Raw genomic sequence first — 21,423 nt, forward strand, 5'->3', positions numbered from 1 at the left:
CAATGAAACAAAACAAAAAGTCATTGGCTGGAAGCAAGACCTAAGATCTCCCATTCCACTGGGCTGACATAATTTTTCAAAAATGAAAAAATAAACATATGTCCATTTTTTTCTCCACTATGTAGCTTTGGTTGATCTGGAACTTGCTATGTAGACCATACTGACCTTGAACTTGAGGCACTCCTGCCTCTCCCTCCTGAGTGCTAGGATTATAGATAAGTGCCAGCATACCCAGCCTAGAGCACTGTTTTTTAAACTTGATTGACAATAATAATTCTAGAGAGGTTGGGAAAGAGGCTAGATAGACTCTGAAACCTGTTAACAGGGTAAAAATTCCAAATATTACCACAAAGAGAGGAAAGTATGAATGCCAGAGATGCTGTTTTTCCTCTTTAAAGAACTAGGTCAAAATGAATAGTAACCAAGGTCAACCCGAAGTTTAAAATGAGAGGTAAATCATAAATTCAGTTTTTATACTGGTCATGTAAGATTTGCTCCTATCTTATCTTCCCTATTTCTGTTTTGTCTTGTTTTGAGACAGGGTCTCACTATGAAGCCCAGGCTGATCTTGAATTCAAGATCTTCCTGCCTCTGCCTCCCAAATGCATGCTGGGAGCCACCATGTCCTGTCCAAAGGGAAGCCAGTGTCTCAGGCTGAGCCTCAATCACTGAGTACTGGTTAAGTTAGATTGCCTTGATGCTAGTCTTTAATTTTTTCCCCTCAGCGCTAGGAATGGAACCCAGGACCTCAAGCATGCTAGGCTAGGGCTCTACCCCTGAGCTATACCCCCAACCTGATTGGACTATTTTGTTAGACACTTTTTTTCTTTTTGAGACAGGGTCTTCATGTATCACACACTGGCTTTGAATTTACTACATAGCCAGTATTACCAACATGACCTTGAGCTTCTGATGCTCCTGCCTTTCTTCTCCCTCCACGTGTTGAGACTAAGGGTGTATGTCATCATGCCTGGATTATATGGTGCTAGAGATCAAACTCATGTCTTCATGCATGCTAGGCAATCACTCTACCAACTGAACTAGGCTCTTAGATTCTAGACCTCTTAAAATGACAAAGAACTGGCAAATCTATGATGTGGTAAGAAAAACCTAAATCCTATAGGGAACACAAAGCAATATAAACAGTTGCTTTCCCCACGACTGCTTCAGATTTATTTATTTATTTATTTATTTATTTATTCATTGTCCTTTTGAAACAGGGTCTCCTTGTAGTCCAAGCTATCCTGAAACTCCATATGGAGACCTTGTAGTCCAAGCTGTCCTGCAACTCCATATGGAGACCAGGTTGACCTCCATCTAACAGAGATCCCCCTGCCTCTGACTCCTGAGTGCTGGGATTAAAGGTGTGCACCACCATGCCCAGCTTACTTCAGCATATTTAAAGTACCTTTATTGAGTATGGGGGAAAAGAGATGATTAAGACATTGTCTCCACTCTTAGTTTCTTGATAAGTGAAAATAGCAGTCATATAAATATCTAGCTAAATTGTAAAGCAGAATGAAATTAGCACTGGTGGGCTAAGTAACAGGTATAAGAAAGATGGGGAAGACCAGGGAGATTTGTGTAATATTGAACTGTGAAGCAGTATCTGGCAGCATAGGAACAAGTATCCAGTGGAGAAATAGAGGGATTTAACCCAAGAAGTTGGGGCTGGAGAGATAGCTCAGTGGTTAAGAACACTGGCTGTTCTTGCAGAAGACCTGGGTTTGAATCCCAGCACCCACATGGCAGCTAACAATTGTCTATAACACCAGTTCTAGGGGATCCGACAGCCTCTTTTGTCCTCTGTGGGTATTACACGACATGGGTGCACTTACCTACACACAGGCAATACCCAGATACACATAAAAATAATAAATAAAAAAATTTAAACCCAAGAACTTAAGAGAACTGCTTTTGTTTTATTTTGTTTATGAGACAAGATCTCCCTATGTAGCTGTAACTAGCCTGGAACTCTCTACATAGATCGTGCTGGCCTTCAACTCACGGAGAACCACCTGATTTTTTTTTTAAACATAATCTCCCTGTGGAGGATAACCCTGGGCTATGTATAGTCCAGGCTGACTTTGAACTTACAGTCCTGACTCATCCTCCAGAGTTCTGGACTTATAGGCAAGCATACCATACCTGGCCAGAGAACAGAATTCCTGGGAGGTATCAGGATTCCTGAAAGATTTTTGGTGGATAAGGGCCTTGCATTTGGGCAATTTGTTACATAATTTGCTTCTCTGACCCTGGCTCTTCTGCCTACTGATTTCCTTTTCCTTCATCCCTGGCATCTGGCTCAGAGCTCTCTCCTCCTTTGATTTCATGTCTTCTGCTTCTCTTAAAGACTGAGTCTCTAGGGATCTTCACTGGTTTTGGAGTTCAGTATGTATGGGCAGGGCCACAGCAAGGTCCCCTCATCTCACTGCTGTCCATCATTCCTTATAGTGAAATTCAGAAATACCTCAAGCTATCTAACTTTTCCTCTTCTGGGTTAGACAACTCCGTTGCTGACCTGCCAGTCTCTACCTGCAACCCTATAGGTACTTTATAAACATTGTTTATGCTCATGGACTTACTCCTTAAACAATTAAATGGATTTGAAAGCTATTTAACACCTTCTCTTCTTGTGTGTGCAAGGGACTATATCATGAAGAATGGCTCTTGGGGAATAGGGAGTCCTCTGAATCTTTTTTTTAAATTTTATTTATTTTTAAAATAATTTATTCATTACTTCTATTTTATGTGTATGACTGTATTGCCTGCCTGTAAGTGAGTGCACCCATGTCATGCAATGCCGTGGAGGTCAGAAAAGGGCTTCAGATTCCCCTGGAACTGGAGTTAAGGATGGTTCGTAGCCGTCATGTGGGTGCTGGGAATCGAACCCGGGCCCTCTGCAAGAGCAGTCAGTGCTCTTAACCACTGAGCCATCTCTCCAGCCCTTATTATTTATTTATTTTATGTGTATGTGTGTAGTGCCTGCATGTAGCTAAGTGCACCTATGTGGTGGAGGTCAGAAGGGGCTGCTGGATCCTCTGGGACTGGAGTTACAGACAGTTGTTAGCTGCCATATGGGTGCTGGGATTCAAACCCAGGTCTTCTGCAAGAACAACCAGGGTTCTTACCCACTGAGCCATCTCTCCAGCCCCTCTCTGAATCTTTTTGTACATTATTCTTTCTTTCCCCGTTCCCAAGAAGCAAAGATAAGCCCCAGTCTTTATGGGGCAGGGTCTTCCTGTAGCCCTAGCTGGCCTGGAACTCATCATGTAGACCAGGTTGGTGATTTCCATCTCACAGAGATCTGCCTGCCTCTGCCTCCCAATGCTGGGATTAAAGGTGTGGGCCTGGCTGAGCCCATTTTATAGGGGTCAAATCTACTTCCTGAATCTAGAAAAAAGGGTACATCCTGAGACCAGAGGTTGTGCAATGTACCTACAACACCATTTCTTGGGAGCAAGCTGGGATATCACATATTTGATTTTTTTTGGGGGGGGTGCTTATTTGTGGCAAGCTCTCACTATGTTACCTAGGTTGGTCTCAGTCTCCTAGGCTCAAGTATCATCCTCCCTCAGCCTCTCAAAGAGCTATGGCTACAGTCAGGTGGCACAACATGGGATGCCACATATTCGGGTGACAGTCTTTTGGCCAAATCTATTGATCATCCAGTGCTACATTGCTAGCTCCCGCGCTCATTATCCTTCTCCCAACACGTGCTCCATAGGCAGGAGCTGTTACTATGGAAATGTATTATTTTTAAAATCAGACTCAGGCCTGGACTCGGGAAATATCTCGAGAACAAACCCACGCAAGCAAGGAGGTTAATAAGGGATGTTTCCGAGTCCTAGCTCCAAAGGGAAGGAGAATGATGGTAGCGTTCTATGTTCTATTCTCAACCTTTACCAGGTTCAAATTCTTTTTATCTCTGTTAATACCAGATGGACTTTTGCCAGGCACCCCTACCTAGGAGGGATGTCTTCCCCTGAACGCGAAGCTGGAAGATGCTGAGCCAGGGAGAAGTGGGTGGTGATTTCCAGTGGGACCAACTCGTTCTTAACCCCACAGGCGGCCAACCTGTACAAATCTAGAGGAAAACAGAGGCCGCATCGCAGATAAGTGAAGTTCCTTTGCCCAGAGCGGGGCTGAGGGGATGTACCCGGACTGCAGGATGGGGCGGGGCGGTTAAAGACTCCGCCTGTTTTCACCCTGGAACCACCAGCGTGTGCTGCTCGCTCTCCCGCCCTCCCGGAGCTCCGGCGCCAGGCTGGCTTGGCCCCGCCCGCTGCGGGTGCGGCTCCTTTAAGGGTGGGTGGGGGCGGGGCGCCGGTGGTGTTGTCAGTGTCAGTTCTGCGCTCGCTGCCCTCCTGGAGCCGGTGCCGGCCCGCGAGCCCCGGCGTCTCTGCAGACCGGTCCCGGCCGGGGTTCCTCCGGGCCCCGCCGTGGGAGGAGTCGGGTTGCTGGCTGGCGACTAGCTGGGGTCGCCACTGGACCCAGCGACCAAGATCCCGGGCCGCGAAGCAGAGCCGGGCGTCGCGACCCCGGAGGATCTCTTCTCGACCTGTGGCACCCACTAGTCCCGGAAACTCAACGCCGGCGAGCCCCGGAGCCCGCGCGCCCAGCCCCGGGGGAGCTCGCCCACGCCCCGCGGCCCAACCGGGCCATGCTCCCCCGGGGCAGCGGCTGAGCCAGAGCCGAGACCCGGATCAGAGCCCGCGCGGAGCATGGATCCGGGCTGGGGGCAGCGGGACGTGAGCTGGGCGGCCCTGCTGGTCCTCTTCGCCGCCTCGCTGCTCACCGTGTTGGGCTGGCTGCTGCAGTACGCCCGGGGTTTGTGGCTGGCGCGGGCCCGTGGGGGCCGGGGCTCCGGACCGGCTTTAGCCTCGGAGCACGGTGGTTCGCTCCGCGAGCTGAGCGTGTGGCGTTCGCTGCTGCGTCTGCGGGCGACTCGGGCCGGCGCCCCCCCGGAACCCGGCGTCCGGGGCCTCCTGGCTTCGCTCTTTGCCTTCAAGTCTTTCCGGGAGAACTGGCAGTGGGCTTGGGTGCGAGCCCTGAACGAGCAGGCCTGCAGGGACGGAGTGAGTTGCTCGGAGCCCCCTGTGTGGTCCCTTCAGCTTTTCCTTCGAGTTAGTAGGACTGGGTTGGGGCTGAAGATCAACGGGAGAACCCCATGGCTTTTCTTTTTCTTCCAGATCAGAGAAAAGGGTGCAGGTGAGGCTGAGGGTTGTAGAAATCCAGTTATATACCAAATTTTCTATTTTTACGGGCAAGGGACTCTGGTTCCAAGCCCATGTACAAGTTACTGTTCTCATAGCAACGCTAATCCCTGTGCCTGAGGGCACTTCCGCCTCGACTGAGACAGGTTGGGCCAAGAGAGACAGGTGCACCTGCAGAAGGAATTTGCCTGGTCCTCATGCCACCACACCCAGTTAACAGTTCAGGCTCCAAAACCCTGGTGGTCAGGCAGATGCCCCAAAGTACCTGAATCATCCCCTACCTATCAGTAATTCCTCTACTACAGCCAAACACGTCCTTTTCCTCCATGCCAGTCAGCAGTGTAGTAGTGTAGGGGGTTGGAGTTCAGTTAAAGGGCATATTGATAATCCATGTCCTTTCTAGTAAATGAACTTGGAGCTGCCTCTTCAGGGTCAGTCATAAACCAGCTTAGCCTACCTCCTCCCATTGCACCATGGGCATCTGGCCTCCCAGGAAGTGGGAGACAGAGGTCTCTTCTCTGGGCTGAAACTCTTCCTGGACCAGCAACCACTCCTTGCCCTCTATCAAATACCTTGATTAGAGGTTTCTTTTTTTCCAGCTACTAAGAGCTGGGAGGCCCTGCCCTATTAATTCACAAGCCTGGAAACAGAAGTGGCCACAAGAAGTTGCTCTGTTTCCTCTTCTCAGCTGACCAGCTGAAAGCCAGATGATATCTGTCAGTTTATACATTGAACCCACCCCTCCACCTAGCTCTTCCTGGACCTTGTCCCTGGGTCAAAAGCAATTCCCTGGGACAGCTGACTCAGCTGGACATTGGTCTCCCTTGCAGGGGGAGGGGAGATTGAGGTTCTAAGCATCTATCTCCCTATGCCCCTTGACCCAACTTGAAAAAGACAGCTAGCTACTAGAGCATGGAAATGGGCTTCCCCTGGTTTTCCAGGGAAAGTGAGTCAGCCCTTCATCTCAAGACCTGAGGAAGAGTGGCCAGCTCAGACTGCCCCTTCCTCAGTCCTTCCAGCCTGCTCTCCACAGCTGTGCAAGAATTAGGGAGTGGCTTTTTGAGAGCTAAGCTAAGCAGCTTTCTGCTCCCTAATACCATCCTGCTGTCTGCACTGAGGAGTTAACCAGGCATGGGACCCTTGAGCTCTCCCTCCAGGCTCAGCTTTAGTTCCCTAAAGCTATGCTGAGCTAGTCTTTGTTTCCAAGAATTTAGAAGACTCCTACTCTTGACCCTTCACATCCTATTTGTCTGTAAAAAGGCTTAGCCTCATTTTTCCAGCTTATTTTACAATGAGTGACCTAACTGTTCTTACCCTTAGCTTAGCCCTGCCCAGCTAATAGGTATGGATAGCAATGAGCCATGTTGACTTTTTTTCTCTGTAGGCCTTTCTTTGGGACTGGGGTGAAATGTTAGGTGGAGGGGAGAAGAGGAAGATGGGGAGAATATGGAGGGTCCTGGGATTCTAAAAGATACCCAAAGTCTTTAGTCAAAGGCAGTCTTCCCTCTGAGGTAGTCTAGTTCCCAGGGTCTCAGTGATCCCTAGTAGCTACAGGTCCCTAGAGAAGTAGGGCTTGATTTTCTGTCCTAATGTCCTGAGCCAAGGAGGAACCAGAAGCCAGCCTGTAGCTGAGGCCTCCCCTAGTGGCAGGACCTAGCCAGCAACTGAGCAGGCTAGCCCTGCAGGGGAAAGCTCCAGAGACCTGATCTTATGCCCACATTACTCCCTCAGAGCTCCATCCAGATCGCCTTTGAGGAGGTGCCCCAACTCCCACACAGAGCCAGCATTAATCATGTGACCTGCGTAGACCAATCAGAGCGTACCATGGTAAGAGTCTGATGGGCTCTATGCTCTCTGGGACCTGAAGGGGGCTGACCTTATGGTTCCCTTTAGTCTAAGGATTCTTAACCTAGAGTCTGTGTACCTTAGGGATCTAAGAATTGGCTTTAGGAGATCTGCAAATCTCACTGAAGTGATGGGCAAAATGGTGTGTGTGTCTGTCTGCATTTGAGGGAGAAGAGTCTTTGGCATCTATCTAATTCATTGAAAGGGTTAGGGTCCCCAAAAGGTGGAATCTCAAGGAAAACAGACGTGAGGAAGGGTCTGTTGAATCATCATAGGGCAGGGCAAAGCAGGGTGGGTACCCTCCTCCATGCCTGACCCTGCCTCCCCGTCTCAGGTGCTGCACTGCCAGCTGTCTGCTGAGGAGGTGCGCTTCCCTGTCTCTGTGACCCAGCAGTCCCCCGCTGCCGTTTCCATGGAGACCTACCACATCACTCTCACACTGCCACCAACACAGGTGGAGGGAACCTGGGAAACTGAGTTGGGCAGGGGGCAGTTGAGTTGGCCCAGAATCTTCCCCTTGTCCCTCTCTGGGATGGAATTTGAGAAGAAAGGGTCCTGAAGAGTTAGCACTGTGTTGTTGGAGTAGTGGGGTAGGTCAGTACAATACTTTTGTTCCTGTCTTTAGTTGGAAGTCAGCCTGGAGGAAATTCCTGATGAGGGGCTGCTGGTGTCTTGGGCCTTCACAGACCGCCCCGATCTCAGCCTAACGGTGCTTCCCAAGCTGCAGACCAGGGAGGTAAGGAGGGAGCAGGCAGAGAAAAGACTGAACTGGGAAAGGAGCAGAGCAGGGGCTCCAACTCTTCTTCTCTCTGCAGAGAGATGAGGAACAAGTAGAACTTTTGACAGTTGAGGAACTGATCAAGGATGCCATAGTCAGCACCCAGCCAGCCATGATGGTAAACCTCAGGGCCTGCTCTGCTCCAGGAGGCCCGGTGAGTAGGCACCCAAAGCAAAAGGTTTGCATGGACCCCATTTCCAGGATACTATTATCAGGATTACTACTTTTCTTTTACCTCCTTCTGATCTTAGGTACCCAGTGAGAAGCCACCCAATGTGCCCCAGGCCCAGCCATCAATCCCCCGACCTACTCGATTATTCTTAAGGCAGCTTCGAGCATCTCACCTGGGAAGTGAGCTGGGAGGTAAGAACTACATTAAGGTGATGGGGACTGCCATTTCTATAGCTGCAGGCAGTTCCTTCCTCCTCTGCCTCTGTTCCTCAGTGGCTTTACTGTGTTTGACTTGAGGATCCTCTAACTTCTTGTTCCTTTTACAGGTACTGAGGAACTATGCTGTGTTGCTGAGCTCGATAACCCCATGCAACAGAAATGGACCAAACCCATGAGGGCTGGTCCTGAGGTGGAATGGACGGAGGACCTGGCACTGTAAGGCATGACCCCACTCTCTGTTCCCAAGGGCAGTCAGGATGAAGAATCCCTTCTAGGCTAGTTCTGGTACAAGTCAGCCTTGCTTTTGAGTAGCCTTTGATGTGAGTCTCTATTATATGCCAGGCCTTGACAACTATGTCCAGGGGGTTATAGACAAGGCCAAGATCACCTCCCACCCCTGGATTGATCACAGACCTGAGACAGAGACAGATGTGTCTATAGACGACAGGTTCACACACAATATGCCATGGTAATGTTTAGCTAGGGGATATTAGCTCTTATAATGGAATAAAGATCTGATGAGGCTTCATGGAAAAGCTGGCACTTCCATCAAGAGTAGAATTGTACCAGAATGCTAAAGTCCTCTTGGTAGAGGGAACAGCTTTGGAAACTGAAAGTGGGCAGCTACAGATTGAGAGAGACACTAGGTAGAACAGGGGTGGGAATTTGAATATCTGATTGAAGAAAGTGGTCTTCACACATGCCCTGCTCTGTTCTCTTGAGAAGAGGGAGGATTTGGAGGTCAGGATAATCTGATTGGGGTCCTGGTGCCATCTTATTTATACATCTCTTTGCTTCTGGCCAGCAGCTGACTCAAAGTTGGGTTCACTTTGCTAAGCTTCCTCATCCCTTACCTATCCATCTTCTCTTGGCCTGTAGGGATCTGGGCCCCCAGAGCCGAGAGCTGACCCTCAAAGTGCTCAGGAGCAGCACCTGTGGAGACAGTGAGTGTGGGGCAGGAGGGCACTTCTGGGTGGATGCTGAGCAGGGCCTGGTCAGGGGCCCAGTTCATAGGCCATCCTTGTTTCCAGCCGAACTCCTTGGCCAAGCCACACTACCTGTGGGCTCACCCTCTAGACCACTGTCACGAAGACAGGTATGCCCACTAACTCCAGGGCCAGGGAAAGTCCTGAGCCCAGCAGCCACCATGACAGCAGAGGTGAGAAGGTGACCAGCGGGGGGAGATGGGTAGACATAGGCTGGGCAGTCTCTGAGGTCCTGACCCTTTGCTCTCCAAACCTTGGCAGCTGCACTATGAGCAAGGCTCTCCTCGGAATCTCGGTACACCCACTTCCTCCACCCCACGCCCTAGCATCACACCTACCAAGAAGATTGAGTTGGACCGGACCATCATGCCTGATGGTACCATTGTCACCACTGTCACCACCGTCCAGTCCCGGCCCCGTGTAGATGGAAAATTAGGTAAAGAAGAGGAGCCTGGAGCCCAGTTCTATGCAGGGTCCTAAACAATAGCACTTTGCCTGACGGGGAAGGGGGAAGGAAAGCCTAATGCCTGCCCTCCTTGTTTCCTGACGTTCCACTCTAATCCAACTACTTCTTCCTCATCTTTGTCTCTATCAAACTTTTCCTTGCACCTCTCCATTTCATCAGTCATTCCTCTCACCTTTCCATCCTTCTGATTCTACCAGCCTCTCCTATAAAACTCTTGCTCTTTTACTTGTCCAAGTTCTCTTCTATCTTTTCACGGATCTCTTTCCTTCCTTGTATCCAGCCCCAACTGGTAATTGTCCCACTTCTACCCTTAACCCTGCAGTGTTCTGTGGGGTCTTCTAGCAAACCCAGTGTGGCAGTGTCCTATCTCCAGTGGCCCTCTATCATACATGACCCATTTCAGAGGTCCCATGGCAATTCTCCTACCTCCAGGGACCCCTGTACATTTTCCATATATGTTTGGTATCCCCCCACACCCTCAAATGGGGCCCTGTGGAATGTTTACACACTGCCATTGGTTCCTGTGGTATCTTTTCATTTACGCAGCATTCTTTTTTTTTTTTTTTAATTTTATGTGTATGCATGCATTGTCTGCCTGTATGAAAGCATAACCCTGTCATGCAATGCCTGTGGAGGACAGACGAGACTGTCAGATCCCCTAGAACAGGAGTGACAGACAGTTGTTAGCTTCCATGTGGATGCTGGGATTTGAACTCGGGTCTTCTGCAAGAACATTCAGTGTTCTTATCCACTGAGCCATCTCTCCAGCCCCATGCAGCATTCTTTTAATCATCCTTGTGATTAATCCCCTGTAATCATTCTTGTCCTCTGAGTCAACCAAAGTCTGCATCTCAATAAAGATAGTAGGGGTGGGGACCATTCTAAAGCACCTCCCAGCTCATTGACCCTCCCCCACCCACCAGACTCCCCCTCCCGCTCCCCGTCCAAGGTGGAGGTGACTGAGAAGATGACAACTGTTCTGAGTGAGAGCAGCGGCCCCAGCAATACCTCCCACAGCAGCAGCCGTGAGTGGGGAAGGGGGATGTGTGAGCATTGGTGCCCCCGGTATCCTGCAGTCAAGAACTACTTTGGGTGGTTCAGGAGGAGTTTGAATCCAAGAAGGATCCAGGCAGAAGTCAAATTATTCATCCTCTTACCCCCAGCAGGAGAGAGCCACCTTTCCAATGGCTTGGACCCAGTAGCAGAGACAGCAATTCGCCAGCTGACTGAGCCTAGTGGGCGGGCAGCCAAGAAGACACCCACCAAGCGCAGCACTCTCATCATCTCTGGTGTTTCCAAGGTAGCAGAGCTCTGGCGAGAGCTGGGATAGAGAGAAAACCCTAATGGGTCACTCTTGCTCATTAAAACCTCTTTCCTGCCAGGTGCCCATTGCTCAGGACGAGTTGGCACTCTCCTTGGGCTATGCGGCATCCCTGGATGCCTCAATGCAAGATAATGCAGGAACCAGCGGAGGAGGTCCTTCTTCGCCTCCCTCAGACCCACCAGCCACATCCCCAGCACCTCTGGATGCCCTCTCCAGTCCCACAAGTGTCCAGGAAGCAGATGAGACGACACGTTCAGACATTTCTGAGAGGCCATCTGTGGATGATGTTGAGTCAGAAACAGGGTCTACTGGTGCCCTGGAGACCCGAAGCCTCAAGGATCACAAAGGTGGGGAGTTATTGGCAGAACATCCCCTCATTGGTTTTTTGGGGAGAGGGTGGAGACTAAGACAGGATCTGGCCTGGAAATTGTCATGTAGCCCGTGCTGACTGGAGCAATTCTCCTGCCTCAGTTTCCAAAGTGCTACGATTGTAAGCATGAACTACCACACTTATCCATCTACTGCTTCTTTTATACCCAGTATTGGGATCTGAGTCCTACTAGACACCTGGGTACCTGGTAGGCTCAGCTAACTTGCTGTCAAGGGTCAGCGAGCTCCAGTAGAGAGGGGAACTTGGTGTTCTTGACCTGAATATGACAGACTATAGAGTTCCAGCAAGGAGACCATATTAGTTCTTCCTGAGCCAAAGGGCCCGTTTTTTCCCACTCTTTTTGTTGTTGTTTGCTTGTTTGAAGACAGGGTCTCATGTAGTCCAGGCTGGCCTTAAACTTGCTATATACCCAAAGTTGACCTTGAACTTCTGATCTTCCTACCTTTACCTCTCAAGTGCTAGGATTATAGATAAGTGCCAACATGCCCAGACTATTTATTTATTTATTTATTTATTTATTTATTTATTTATATTTATTTTGTGTGTATGTGTGCCCGTGTATGTGGAAGTCAGAGGACAACTTGCAGGAATTGGTTCTGTCCTTCCACATTATGGATTCTAAGAATCAAACTCATGTTTGCCATGCTTGGATCTTGTTTTGTTTTGAGGCAGAGTCTCATGCTATAGCCCAGGTTGGCTTGGAACTCACTGGCCTGGTTTTCTGTTTGTTTTTCCCTTTTACTCCTCTTTCACTCTGTACCCCAGTTTCATAACTATAAAAAAATCCTACTCCAGGCCATTTTTAAGATAGTTCCTCTGAGCCATGCATGGTAGGGACATATCTGTAATCCCAGCACTTGGGAGGCTAAGGCAGGAGAATTATGATTTCATATACAGGCTATATATTGAGACTATCAAAGAAGGAAGGAAGAAATATAAGAAGGAAGGAAATTATTGTTCTTTCCTCTGGTGGTGACACAGGTTATAAACAGCTGGGGCAGTTCTAATTTCAAAGGACTAAGAGCTCGCCTCTGTACATTTTCATTCTTTGGTCAATGAGCCTGTCACCTGTGAATCTATTTATGATTTTAAAGCTGATATGGAAGTGTACAGCTATAATCCAAACACTTGATAGGCTCTGCCAATAGGAAAGTTGTGAATTTAAGACCAGCCTAGACTACAAATGGAAACTCGTGTCTTTTAAAAAACAACAACAAACAAGCAAACAAAAAAGATTTAAGTATGACTTCTTGGCATAATAGAATTCCTAAATCCAAAGCCTGCTGTGTAAGCACCTTCTTTCTTCTTATAACCCCACATTTACTTCTTTGAAGTTTCCAGGCTCACCACTTCCTGTTCACACCCTGGAATGCAGTAAACAAAATATGTCAGGTCATCTTTGCCTTTATGATTTATAGGCTTTGGGGAATACCCTCTGTGCAGCCTTTGTCTTCTGTAGGAAAGAGGCTCATTCCAATACTGTCCTCTCAGAGCAGCAGACCTTACCCATGTTACTCCTCTTTGGGGCAGAATCAGAGGTGCACACAGATCCATTCCCACAGCATACTATTCCTTCCTCAGGATGGGTGAAGCTCATGTTTGGGTCCATTTTGTTTCCTGGGAAAATCTGGCAAGGAGACTTGCTCACATTCTTCATCTTCTGTCCCTCCATCCTGAGTTCTTTTTCTGTCCCCTCACTCCTGTGCCCCTCCATCTGCCTCAGCTTCCCTCTTCCCCACAGTGAGTTTCCTGCGAAGTGGCACTAAGCTTATTTTCCGCCGGAGGCCTCGACAGAAGGAAGCTGGTCTGAGCCAATCACACGATGACCTCTCCAACACGACAGCCACACCTAGTGTCCGCAAGAAGGCTGGCAGCTTTTCTCGTCGCCTTATCAAGCGTTTTTCCTTCAAATCCAAACCCAAGGCCAATGGCAACCCCAGCCCCCAGCTCTGAGGGCCCACCTCACCTCCTGAACTAGGAGAGGGCAAGAGTTCTCTCAGCCCATTCCCCACATCCCCTTCTGTACCTCTTCCTGGATTCCCAGTGCTAGGACCAGGAAAGCCCTGGGGTTCTAGGAAGCCCCATCCACCCTGGGCTGTGGGGCAGTTTGGAAGGGTGTTTGCAGTGGGAAGTATTTGAGAGATGGACACTTGTTGCTGTAGACATAGAAGAGGGTGTTGGTGGCTGAGAGCAGGGGGCAGGCTCTGTCTTGTGTGTGCGGACATTCCTCAGAAGTGTTTGCCTTCTGCTAACACTGGCCCAGAGTGGAGTCCCAGGGACCTCATATCCTCAGCAGATCCTTCCTCCCTTATTTATTCTCTTTTCTATTTATATGTGTGGTCTAGGACCCTTGGCAAACAGATGACAGAGGGCGTTTCTCCCAGGTGACCCTTCTTTTCTGTCCAAGAGGGTAGGCAAGTCCCAGGAAGGGACACCTCCCTCAGGTCTCCACTCAGACCAGTACCAGTGTCTTCCTCTGAGGACACTGGCAGCTCATAGGAAGCCGGGCTAGTGCCCAGGATGGGGGGCAGGTACTCCCCACCTCCCTGCCTCTCCCAGTGCTCCTCATCTCTCCCTCCCCCTTTATTACCATTTTTTACTTGATGCCTTCTCCATGAGCAGTGGCTCAGTTGGAAGGAGGGAGCTAGGAAGCTGGTGGGAAGTCTTCCCTAGACAAATAGCTGTAGGAGCTTTAAAAGACTGTATGATGATAGAGCAGGAGTAAAGTTGTACCTCTGAATGTTGGGGGATGATGATGTCCATTGCTGTGTGATGGCTTGGAATTTAATTTATTAAAGTCAAATTGGAATTTATAAACTGGACCACTGGTTATCCTTTGAAAAGAAAACAGGCAGCAAGGCTGTGGTGTTGATAGAATGGGTGGATCAGAGACAGGGACCCAGGTAGTGAGGTAGGACATGTAGAGAAGGTTAAGAAACAATAGTCTCTCTAAAAGGTTAAGGTTACAGTAGAAAAGCTAATCAGCTAGTTCATGTGTCTTCATCCCCCTTTCTCAAATAGGCTGCTCTTCCTATGATACAACAAGGTTCAGAGAACAGACTCTGGTATTATCGTTATTGATTACCTTTGTGACCTTGGACAAGTTATATAAACTCTAGGTATGAGATGGGGACTGTGGGCTGGGGACATAGCTCAGAGGTAGAGCACTGTCCTAGCATGCCAAGACCCTGATCCCTAGCACCAGGGGCCAGGCATGGTGGTGCACGCCTTTAATCCCATCACTCAGGAGGCAGAGGCAGGTGGATCTCTGTGAGCTTGAGGCCAGCCTGGTCTACATAGTGAGTTCTAGGCCAGCTGGGGCTACAGGGAAACACTGTCTCAAAAAGACCAAAAAAAGGTGGGGGGGAGTGGGGAGAGGACTGAGAGAATAGCAACTATCATTCTGTTGTGGGTGAGAAGTAAATGACTACCTAAAACTGCTGTGTTTAGTCAGTGCCAAGTGTTAACTGTTGCCTCAGAAGAGACTTGGTAAAATCTTGTGACAACACAAAAGTCATTTATTCTTCAATATGGGCAAGTTTTAGGGACCTGGAGATAATAGCAAACTTTAAGTCTCTAGTTTCTGTCCTTTAGACTGTCACATAGAACTTGAACCAGGTATACTGCTCTAGAATGGTGGGCAGAATGCAGGACCAATAGGCAGGGAAACTGGGTCTGCCACAGACATATCTCTTGATATAGACCAAGCCACTTCTCCTTTCTGGATCTCAACTTTCTTAACTTCCTCCACTCTAAAATAAGAGTGGCCTTGGATAGTCCAGTAACTTCCAGCCTCGACAGTATATAACTTACCTGGGCTTGTGCATGTGGGTAGATAGCATAGATCTTTTTGTCTTCGGAGCCAGAGTCTTGTGTAGCCCAGGCTGGCCTTGAGTTTCTGAATGCTGAGATTACAGGTGTGTGCCATCATCTATCATACTTAATAGTTACTTTGTGTGTGTGTGTGTGTGTGTGTGTGTCTGTGTGCACGCACGCGCATTAACTGAGATAGAACGTAGGGTCTCACACATGCTAGGCAAGCACTCTACCACTGAGTTATATCCCAATCCTTTTCTAAACTTTTATTTTTGAGACAGTGTCTCACTAAGTTACCCAGGCTAGCCTTGAACTTTGTAGCCCAAACTGGCCTTGGATTTATGATCCTCCTGCCTCAGCCTCTATAGTAACTGGGATTACAGGCTTGTGCCACCAGTCCTGGCTAGAATTGTTAATGTTCCCCATGCTCCTGTCCATACTTGTCACAGAATATAGGATATTTAGAAAAGCAACAGAGTTTTAATATTTGGCCTGGTATTACATAATAAAATGCTCTACTCTAGGTTATGAAAACTCAGATTTTTCAAGCTCTTCCTCTTAACATAAAAATTTCAGCTTGGTGGTTCACAGAGTAGCAGTTTGTTTTCCACAATCACAAGATAGGCAAGCATACTGAATTTGTGACTTCTTTGAAAAGATTAAAAAGCTGGGCATGGTGGTGTACGCCTTTAATCCCAGCACTCAGGAGGCAGAGGCAGGCGGATCTCTGAGTTCCAGGCCAGCCTGGTCTACGTAGTGAGTTCCAGGACAGCTGGAGCTACAGGGAGACCCTGTCTCAAAAAGACTGGGAAAAAAAAAGATTAAAAAATTTTTTATTGTTTTTTAAAATATTTCTTACCTACATACAGGAAATACACACGCGCATATAATATGCAAGTGTGTATTGCCTGCATGTAAGTAAGTGTACCCATGTCATGCAATGCCCTTGGAAGACAGAAGAGGCTGTCGGATCCTCTGGAACTGGAATTACAGTTGTTAGCTGCCATGTGGGTGCTGGGATTCAAACCTGGGTCTTCTGCAAGAACAGCCAGTGTTCTTAACTGCTGAGCCATCTCTCCAGCCCCAAAATATATATATATTTTTTTGAGATACAGTCTCCTTTTGAAGCCCTTGGTAGCCTGGGATTCACTATGTAGACCAGATCGCCCTTGAACTTGTGATCGTCTTCCTTCTGCCTCCTGAGTCCTGGGATTACAGGCATGCATCATCCTACCTAGCTTGAACTTTCAGTTTCATGGAAAATTTTTGTTTTTTGTTTTGAGACAAAATCTTACTATGTAGCTCACACTGTCCTCAAACTTGTGATTCACCTTCTTCTGCCTCCCAAATTCTGATATTACAGGTTTGTACCACCACACTTGGCTTTTTCATGGGCAATTTTTTATAACATTTAAAAATTTTTTATTATTTTTATTTTGTGTGTATGAGTGTATTGCCTGCATGTACGTGAGTGCACCTGTGTTGTGCAGTTCCGCGGAGGTCAGAAGAGAGCTTCGTATTCCCCTGGAACTGGAGTTAAGGATGGTTTGTGGGTTCTAGGAATCGAACCCGGGTCCTCTGCAAGAGCAGTCAGTGCGCTTAACCGCTGAGCCATCTCTCCAGCCCCAATGGGCAAGTTTTTAAAAGGTTTATTTAGTTTATGTGTGCGTACCCGAGTGTCTGTATGTACACCATGTGTGTGCAGCTGTGAGCCATCATGTGGGTGCTTGGGAACTGAACCCAGGTTCTCTGGAAGAGTAGCAAGTGCTCTTAACTGTTGAGCCATCTCTCCCACCCTGGGAAGTTTCTAAAAATTTTAATTATTATTATTGTGTATGGTCATGATATGTGTGAGTGCAAAGATGGATGTGCCACAATGCACATGTGGAAGTCAGAGGATATTTGAGAATTAGTTCTCTTCCACTCTGAGTTCCAGGGATCAAACTCAGGTTATCAGGCTTGCATTGCAAGCACTTTTACACACTAAGCCATCTTGTTGGTCCATTGTAGGAAATTTTTGTTGATGGAAAGTAGATGTTCAGATTTCCATTGGACTGAGGATTGAATAGATAGTAACTAAAAATTGTACTCACCTTGCAGTGCTAAGCGGCCCAGAAATCAATTTAATCATATATCGTCATAGTGAAATGAGTCTGACCACATTTAAAAAAATAGAGATTAGTTTTTAATTGACCAGAGTTGGGGGATAGCCCAGTAGTAGAGTACCTACTTTACATTCCAAAGATGTTGGATTTGATCCCTAACATTGGAAAAACAAAAAGAGCAGCCAGTCATGGTAGCACATGCCTTTGATCCCAGCACTCCAAAGGAAGAAGCAGGTGGATCTCTGAGTTTCAAGTCCAGTCCATCTAGGGGTACATACTGAGATTTGTCACAAAAATAAAGGCAAAAGAAATACAAAACATAATTCAGGCATGGTGGTACACACCTTTAATCCCAGCACTGCAGAGGCAGGTGTACCTCTGTGAGATCCAGGCCAGCCTGGTCTGCATAGCCAGTTTCAGGTCAGCTGGGGCTACAGGAAGACCCTATCTCAAAACAAGTAAACAACCAAAAACCAAAACATAGTCTTGATAAATTTTAACTATTTCATACTTTCAGGAGATAGCCATAGCTTCTCTTTTTTTTTAAATTACATTTATTGAGCCTGGAGAGATAGCTCAGCAGTTAAGAGTACTTGCTCTCACAGAGGACCCAGATTTGGTTCCCAGTACCCACATGGCAGCTCACAACCATCTGTAACTTCAGTTCTAGAGGCTCTAACACCCTTTTCTGGCCTCCTGGGGAATTTCATGCATTTAGTGCACTTACCTGCAGGCAAAACACTCATACACATAAAAATACAAATAAAAAATTTTAATCACATTTACTTGCCAGGTGTGGCACACCATTAATCCCAGCATCTGGGAGGCAGAGCCAGGCAGATCTCTGTGAGATGGAAGTCAGCCTGGTCTACATAGCAAATTTCCAGACCAGCTAGGTCTACAGGGAGACCCTGTCTCAAAAAAAATATTACACTGGGGCGGGAGGGATGGCTCAGTGGTTAAGAACACTGGTTGTTCTTGCAGAAGACCTGGGTTTGAAAGCCAGCACCCACATGGCAGCTAACAACTGTCCGTAAGTCCCAGGGGATCCAACAGCCTCTTCTGACCTCTGTGGGCATTGCACGACAGGGTGCACTTACCTACATGTGGGCAATACACACAAACACATAAAATAAAAATAGTAAACAAATTTTTAAAAAAAGTTACATTTACTTCTTTATTATGTGTGTGTGCACACCGAAGTGGAAGTCAGAGGACAACTTGTGGCAGTCAATTATATCCTTCCATCATGTGGGACCAAGGATTTAACTCAGGTTTTAGGTTTGATGGCAAGTGCCTTTACCCACCGAGCCATTTCATTGGCCTGATCCATAGCTTTTAATGAACATAAATTATTCTCTCTTTCTCTCCCTCTCACTCTCTCTCCTGCTCAGTCTCTCTCTCTCTCTCTCTCTCTCTCTCTCTCTCTCTCTGTGTGTGTGTGTGTAGGACAGCTTATCTCAGAATCTCTGGATTATCCAGCAAAAATTGTGATCTGTTTTTAATAGAAGCAGATTGAGATAGACATAAACTATGCTAGACAGCAAGACACTGCCTTACATTCTGGATATTATTTTATTTTTTAAATTTGTTTTCTTTTGGTCTTTTTGAGACAGTGTCTCCCTGTAGCTTCAGCTGGCCTTGAACTCGATATGTAGACCACGCTGGCCTTGAACTCCCAGAGATCTGCCTGCCTCTGCCTCCCAAGTGCTGAGATTAAAGGCGTGTGCCACAGCACCACAGGGCCACCACACCCAGTTTGTTTTGTTTTTTGAGACAAAATCTATATAACTCAGGTTGATCTTGAACTCACAATCCTCTCATCTCTTCCTCTCAAGTGCTGCTATACCTGGGTTTTTTGTTTGATATTTAATTCTTATTCACTTATTTTTCTAATGATATTTTTATTTGTGTAATTGATTTGATTGTGTATGTTTATTAGTGTGTGTGTTGTGCCCACAAAGGCTAGAAAAAGGTAACAGAGCCAGAGTTGACATGTGGGTGCTGGGAGTTGAACCCAGGTCCTCTGGAAGAACAGCATGAGCTCTTATCCCTTAAGACACCTCTCCAGTCCCTTATTTAGTTATTTTAAGTGTGTTTTTACCAGCACGTGCACCACACATTCATGTCCATGAAAGGCAGAAGAGGGCATTGGATCCCCTGGAACTGGAGTTATAGCAGATTGTTAGCCACCATGTGGCTGCTGAGAATCAAACCCAGGTCTTCTGCAAGAGCAGCCAGTGCTTTTAACTGCTGAGCCATGTTTCTAGCCCCATGTTTGTTTTTGAGACAGGGTCTCACTATGTAAGCTTGGCAGGCCTGGAATTCACAGTGATCCACCTGCCTCTGCTTCCCAAGAACTGAGATTAAATGCATGTGCCACCACACCTGGCAAAATCAAAGATTTTTTTTTTTGTCTTTTTGAAACAGGGTCTCCCTGTAGCCCCAGCTGTCCTGGAACTCACTATGTAGACCAGGCTGGCCTTGAACTCACAGAGATCCACCTGCCTCTGCCTCCAGAGTGCTGGGATTAAAGATGTGCACCACCACACCCGGCTTAAAAAAATTTTTTTTTTTAAAAAGTGTGCCAGGCAACTGGGCATGGTGGCGCATGCCTTCAATCCCAGCATTCGGAAGGCAGAGGCAGGTGGATCTCTGTGAAATCAAGACCAGCTTGGACTACATAGGAAGTTCCAGGTCAGCTGGGGCTACAGGAAGACTGTCTCAAAACCAAAGCAAGACTTATTGGAAGAGGAGCCATCTCCACTGAAAACAGAATGAGAAGAAAATCAGTTAAATAATGTAAGGGAGAAGGGAAGATGATTTCACTCAGGGAAAAACGAATGCAAACCTGAGAGGTATAAGAAGGCATGGTGTAGTAGGGAAACTGAAAGAAATTTGGGGCTGGGGTACAGGAAATGATTTGATGCAGGCAGGGTCCAGATGCTGGGGTTTAGAAACTCCATTTCGTTTGGGGACTTTGCGCTTAAGGTGACAGAGTGCCTTTTACACAGGATGGTGACTTGATCACATCTGTTTTTGTAAAGACCACTTTGAGCGCTTAGGGGAGGACTCCTTGGAGGGAAGAAAGGAAGGAGTGTGGCATGTTAAATGAGTGGAAATCTGGGCTGGGTGTCATTCATGGACTAGAATGGAAGTGAAGTTAAAGAAAGGACCATGAATTTGAGCAATCCTATGTTTAATAACGTAGAATCCTGAGCTGGGGATCTGGCTCAGTCGGTAGAGCACTTGTCTAGCATACCGGAAGGACACATAAACTTGGTGTGGTGGAGAAATCTGTAATCCCAGCAGTTAGGTGGAGAGGCAGGAGGATCCAAAAGTTCAGTATTAGGCATAGTGAGCCCGCCTTTAATATCAGCGCTTGGGAAGCAGAGGCAGGTACCCAACTCTGTGAGTTCGAGGCCAGCTTTGTCTATATAGTTAGTTCAGGCTAGCTACGGGGAGACGCTATTTCAAAAAAATTTTAAAGTTCAGGGTCATCCTCAACTACATACTAGTTTGAGGCCAGACTGGGCTACAGACCTCCATCTAAAACAAATAGGTTCAAGGTCATCCTCCGCCACAGCTACGTGGGCAACTCCAGGCCAGTCCCTGGGATGCCCTGAACCCCATTTAAGACATGAACTCCGTCTTCAAAGGAGGAATCAGGAGTCTAACCTGAAAGAGTAGAATGACAATGTTGTTCACTGAGCATGAAAACCAAGCAGGGACTTGTGGGAAAAGATCAGGGCCCCAAAAGCCAGTATTTATGAGAGAAGACCAAGAGAATCAAGGATGGAGATGGGGCCCTCATTTTAGATCCACCAGGGTCCAGCGCTGGGCAGCCAGTCTTCCTACATGGTGCAGTCCACACCTCCAGCGAACGAAAGCACAGAGACCGGGAAGAAGACCGCACCGCCCAATCCCGGCGCAGGCCCACAGCATGCTTCGTGCGGATTCTGCGCAGTGGAGGGCGTTTGGCCTCAGGATTTCCCGCCCGCGCAGCGCCCGCAGCCCAGCTTCGCGCGCCTGCGCTGTCATTTTCCAACATCCGGTCGTCCCTCACTATCCGCTCCCCCGCCCCCCGGCGCCCACGCCCACCCCCC

General features: G+C 47.8%; 1 protein-coding gene across 2 annotated transcripts; it reads left to right on the plus strand.

The window, feature by feature from the left end:
- The first annotated feature begins 4,331 nt into the window (after positions 1–4,331).
- C2cd2l (C2CD2 like) lies at positions 4,332–14,209 on the plus strand. Of its 2 annotated transcripts, none has more exons than XM_008825971.1 (14): positions 4,332–5,078; positions 6,948–7,043; positions 7,396–7,515; positions 7,687–7,797; positions 7,877–7,993; positions 8,091–8,202; positions 8,337–8,445; positions 9,109–9,173; positions 9,261–9,388; positions 9,477–9,651; positions 10,605–10,706; positions 10,848–10,981; positions 11,064–11,352; positions 13,138–14,209. In XM_008825971.1, exons 1-14 carry the CDS (start codon positions 4,725–4,727, stop codon positions 13,347–13,349), a joined length of 2,124 nt encoding a protein of 707 aa, XP_008824193.1. In that variant the 5' UTR covers positions 4,332–4,724; the 3' UTR covers positions 13,350–14,209. The 2 variants fall into 2 exon arrangements, with proteins under 2 accessions (XP_008824193.1, XP_008824192.1); XM_008825970.3 differs by having other exon boundaries at positions 4,337–5,078; positions 10,845–10,981.
- Positions 14,210–21,423: the final 7,214 nt, after the last annotated feature.

Source organism: Nannospalax galili, unplaced genomic scaffold (genome assembly GCF_000622305.1).
Source record: "Nannospalax galili isolate Female #2095 unplaced genomic scaffold, S.galili_v1.0 scaffold229, whole genome shotgun sequence".
Lineage (NCBI taxonomy): Eukaryota > Metazoa > Chordata > Mammalia > Rodentia > Spalacidae > Nannospalax > Nannospalax galili.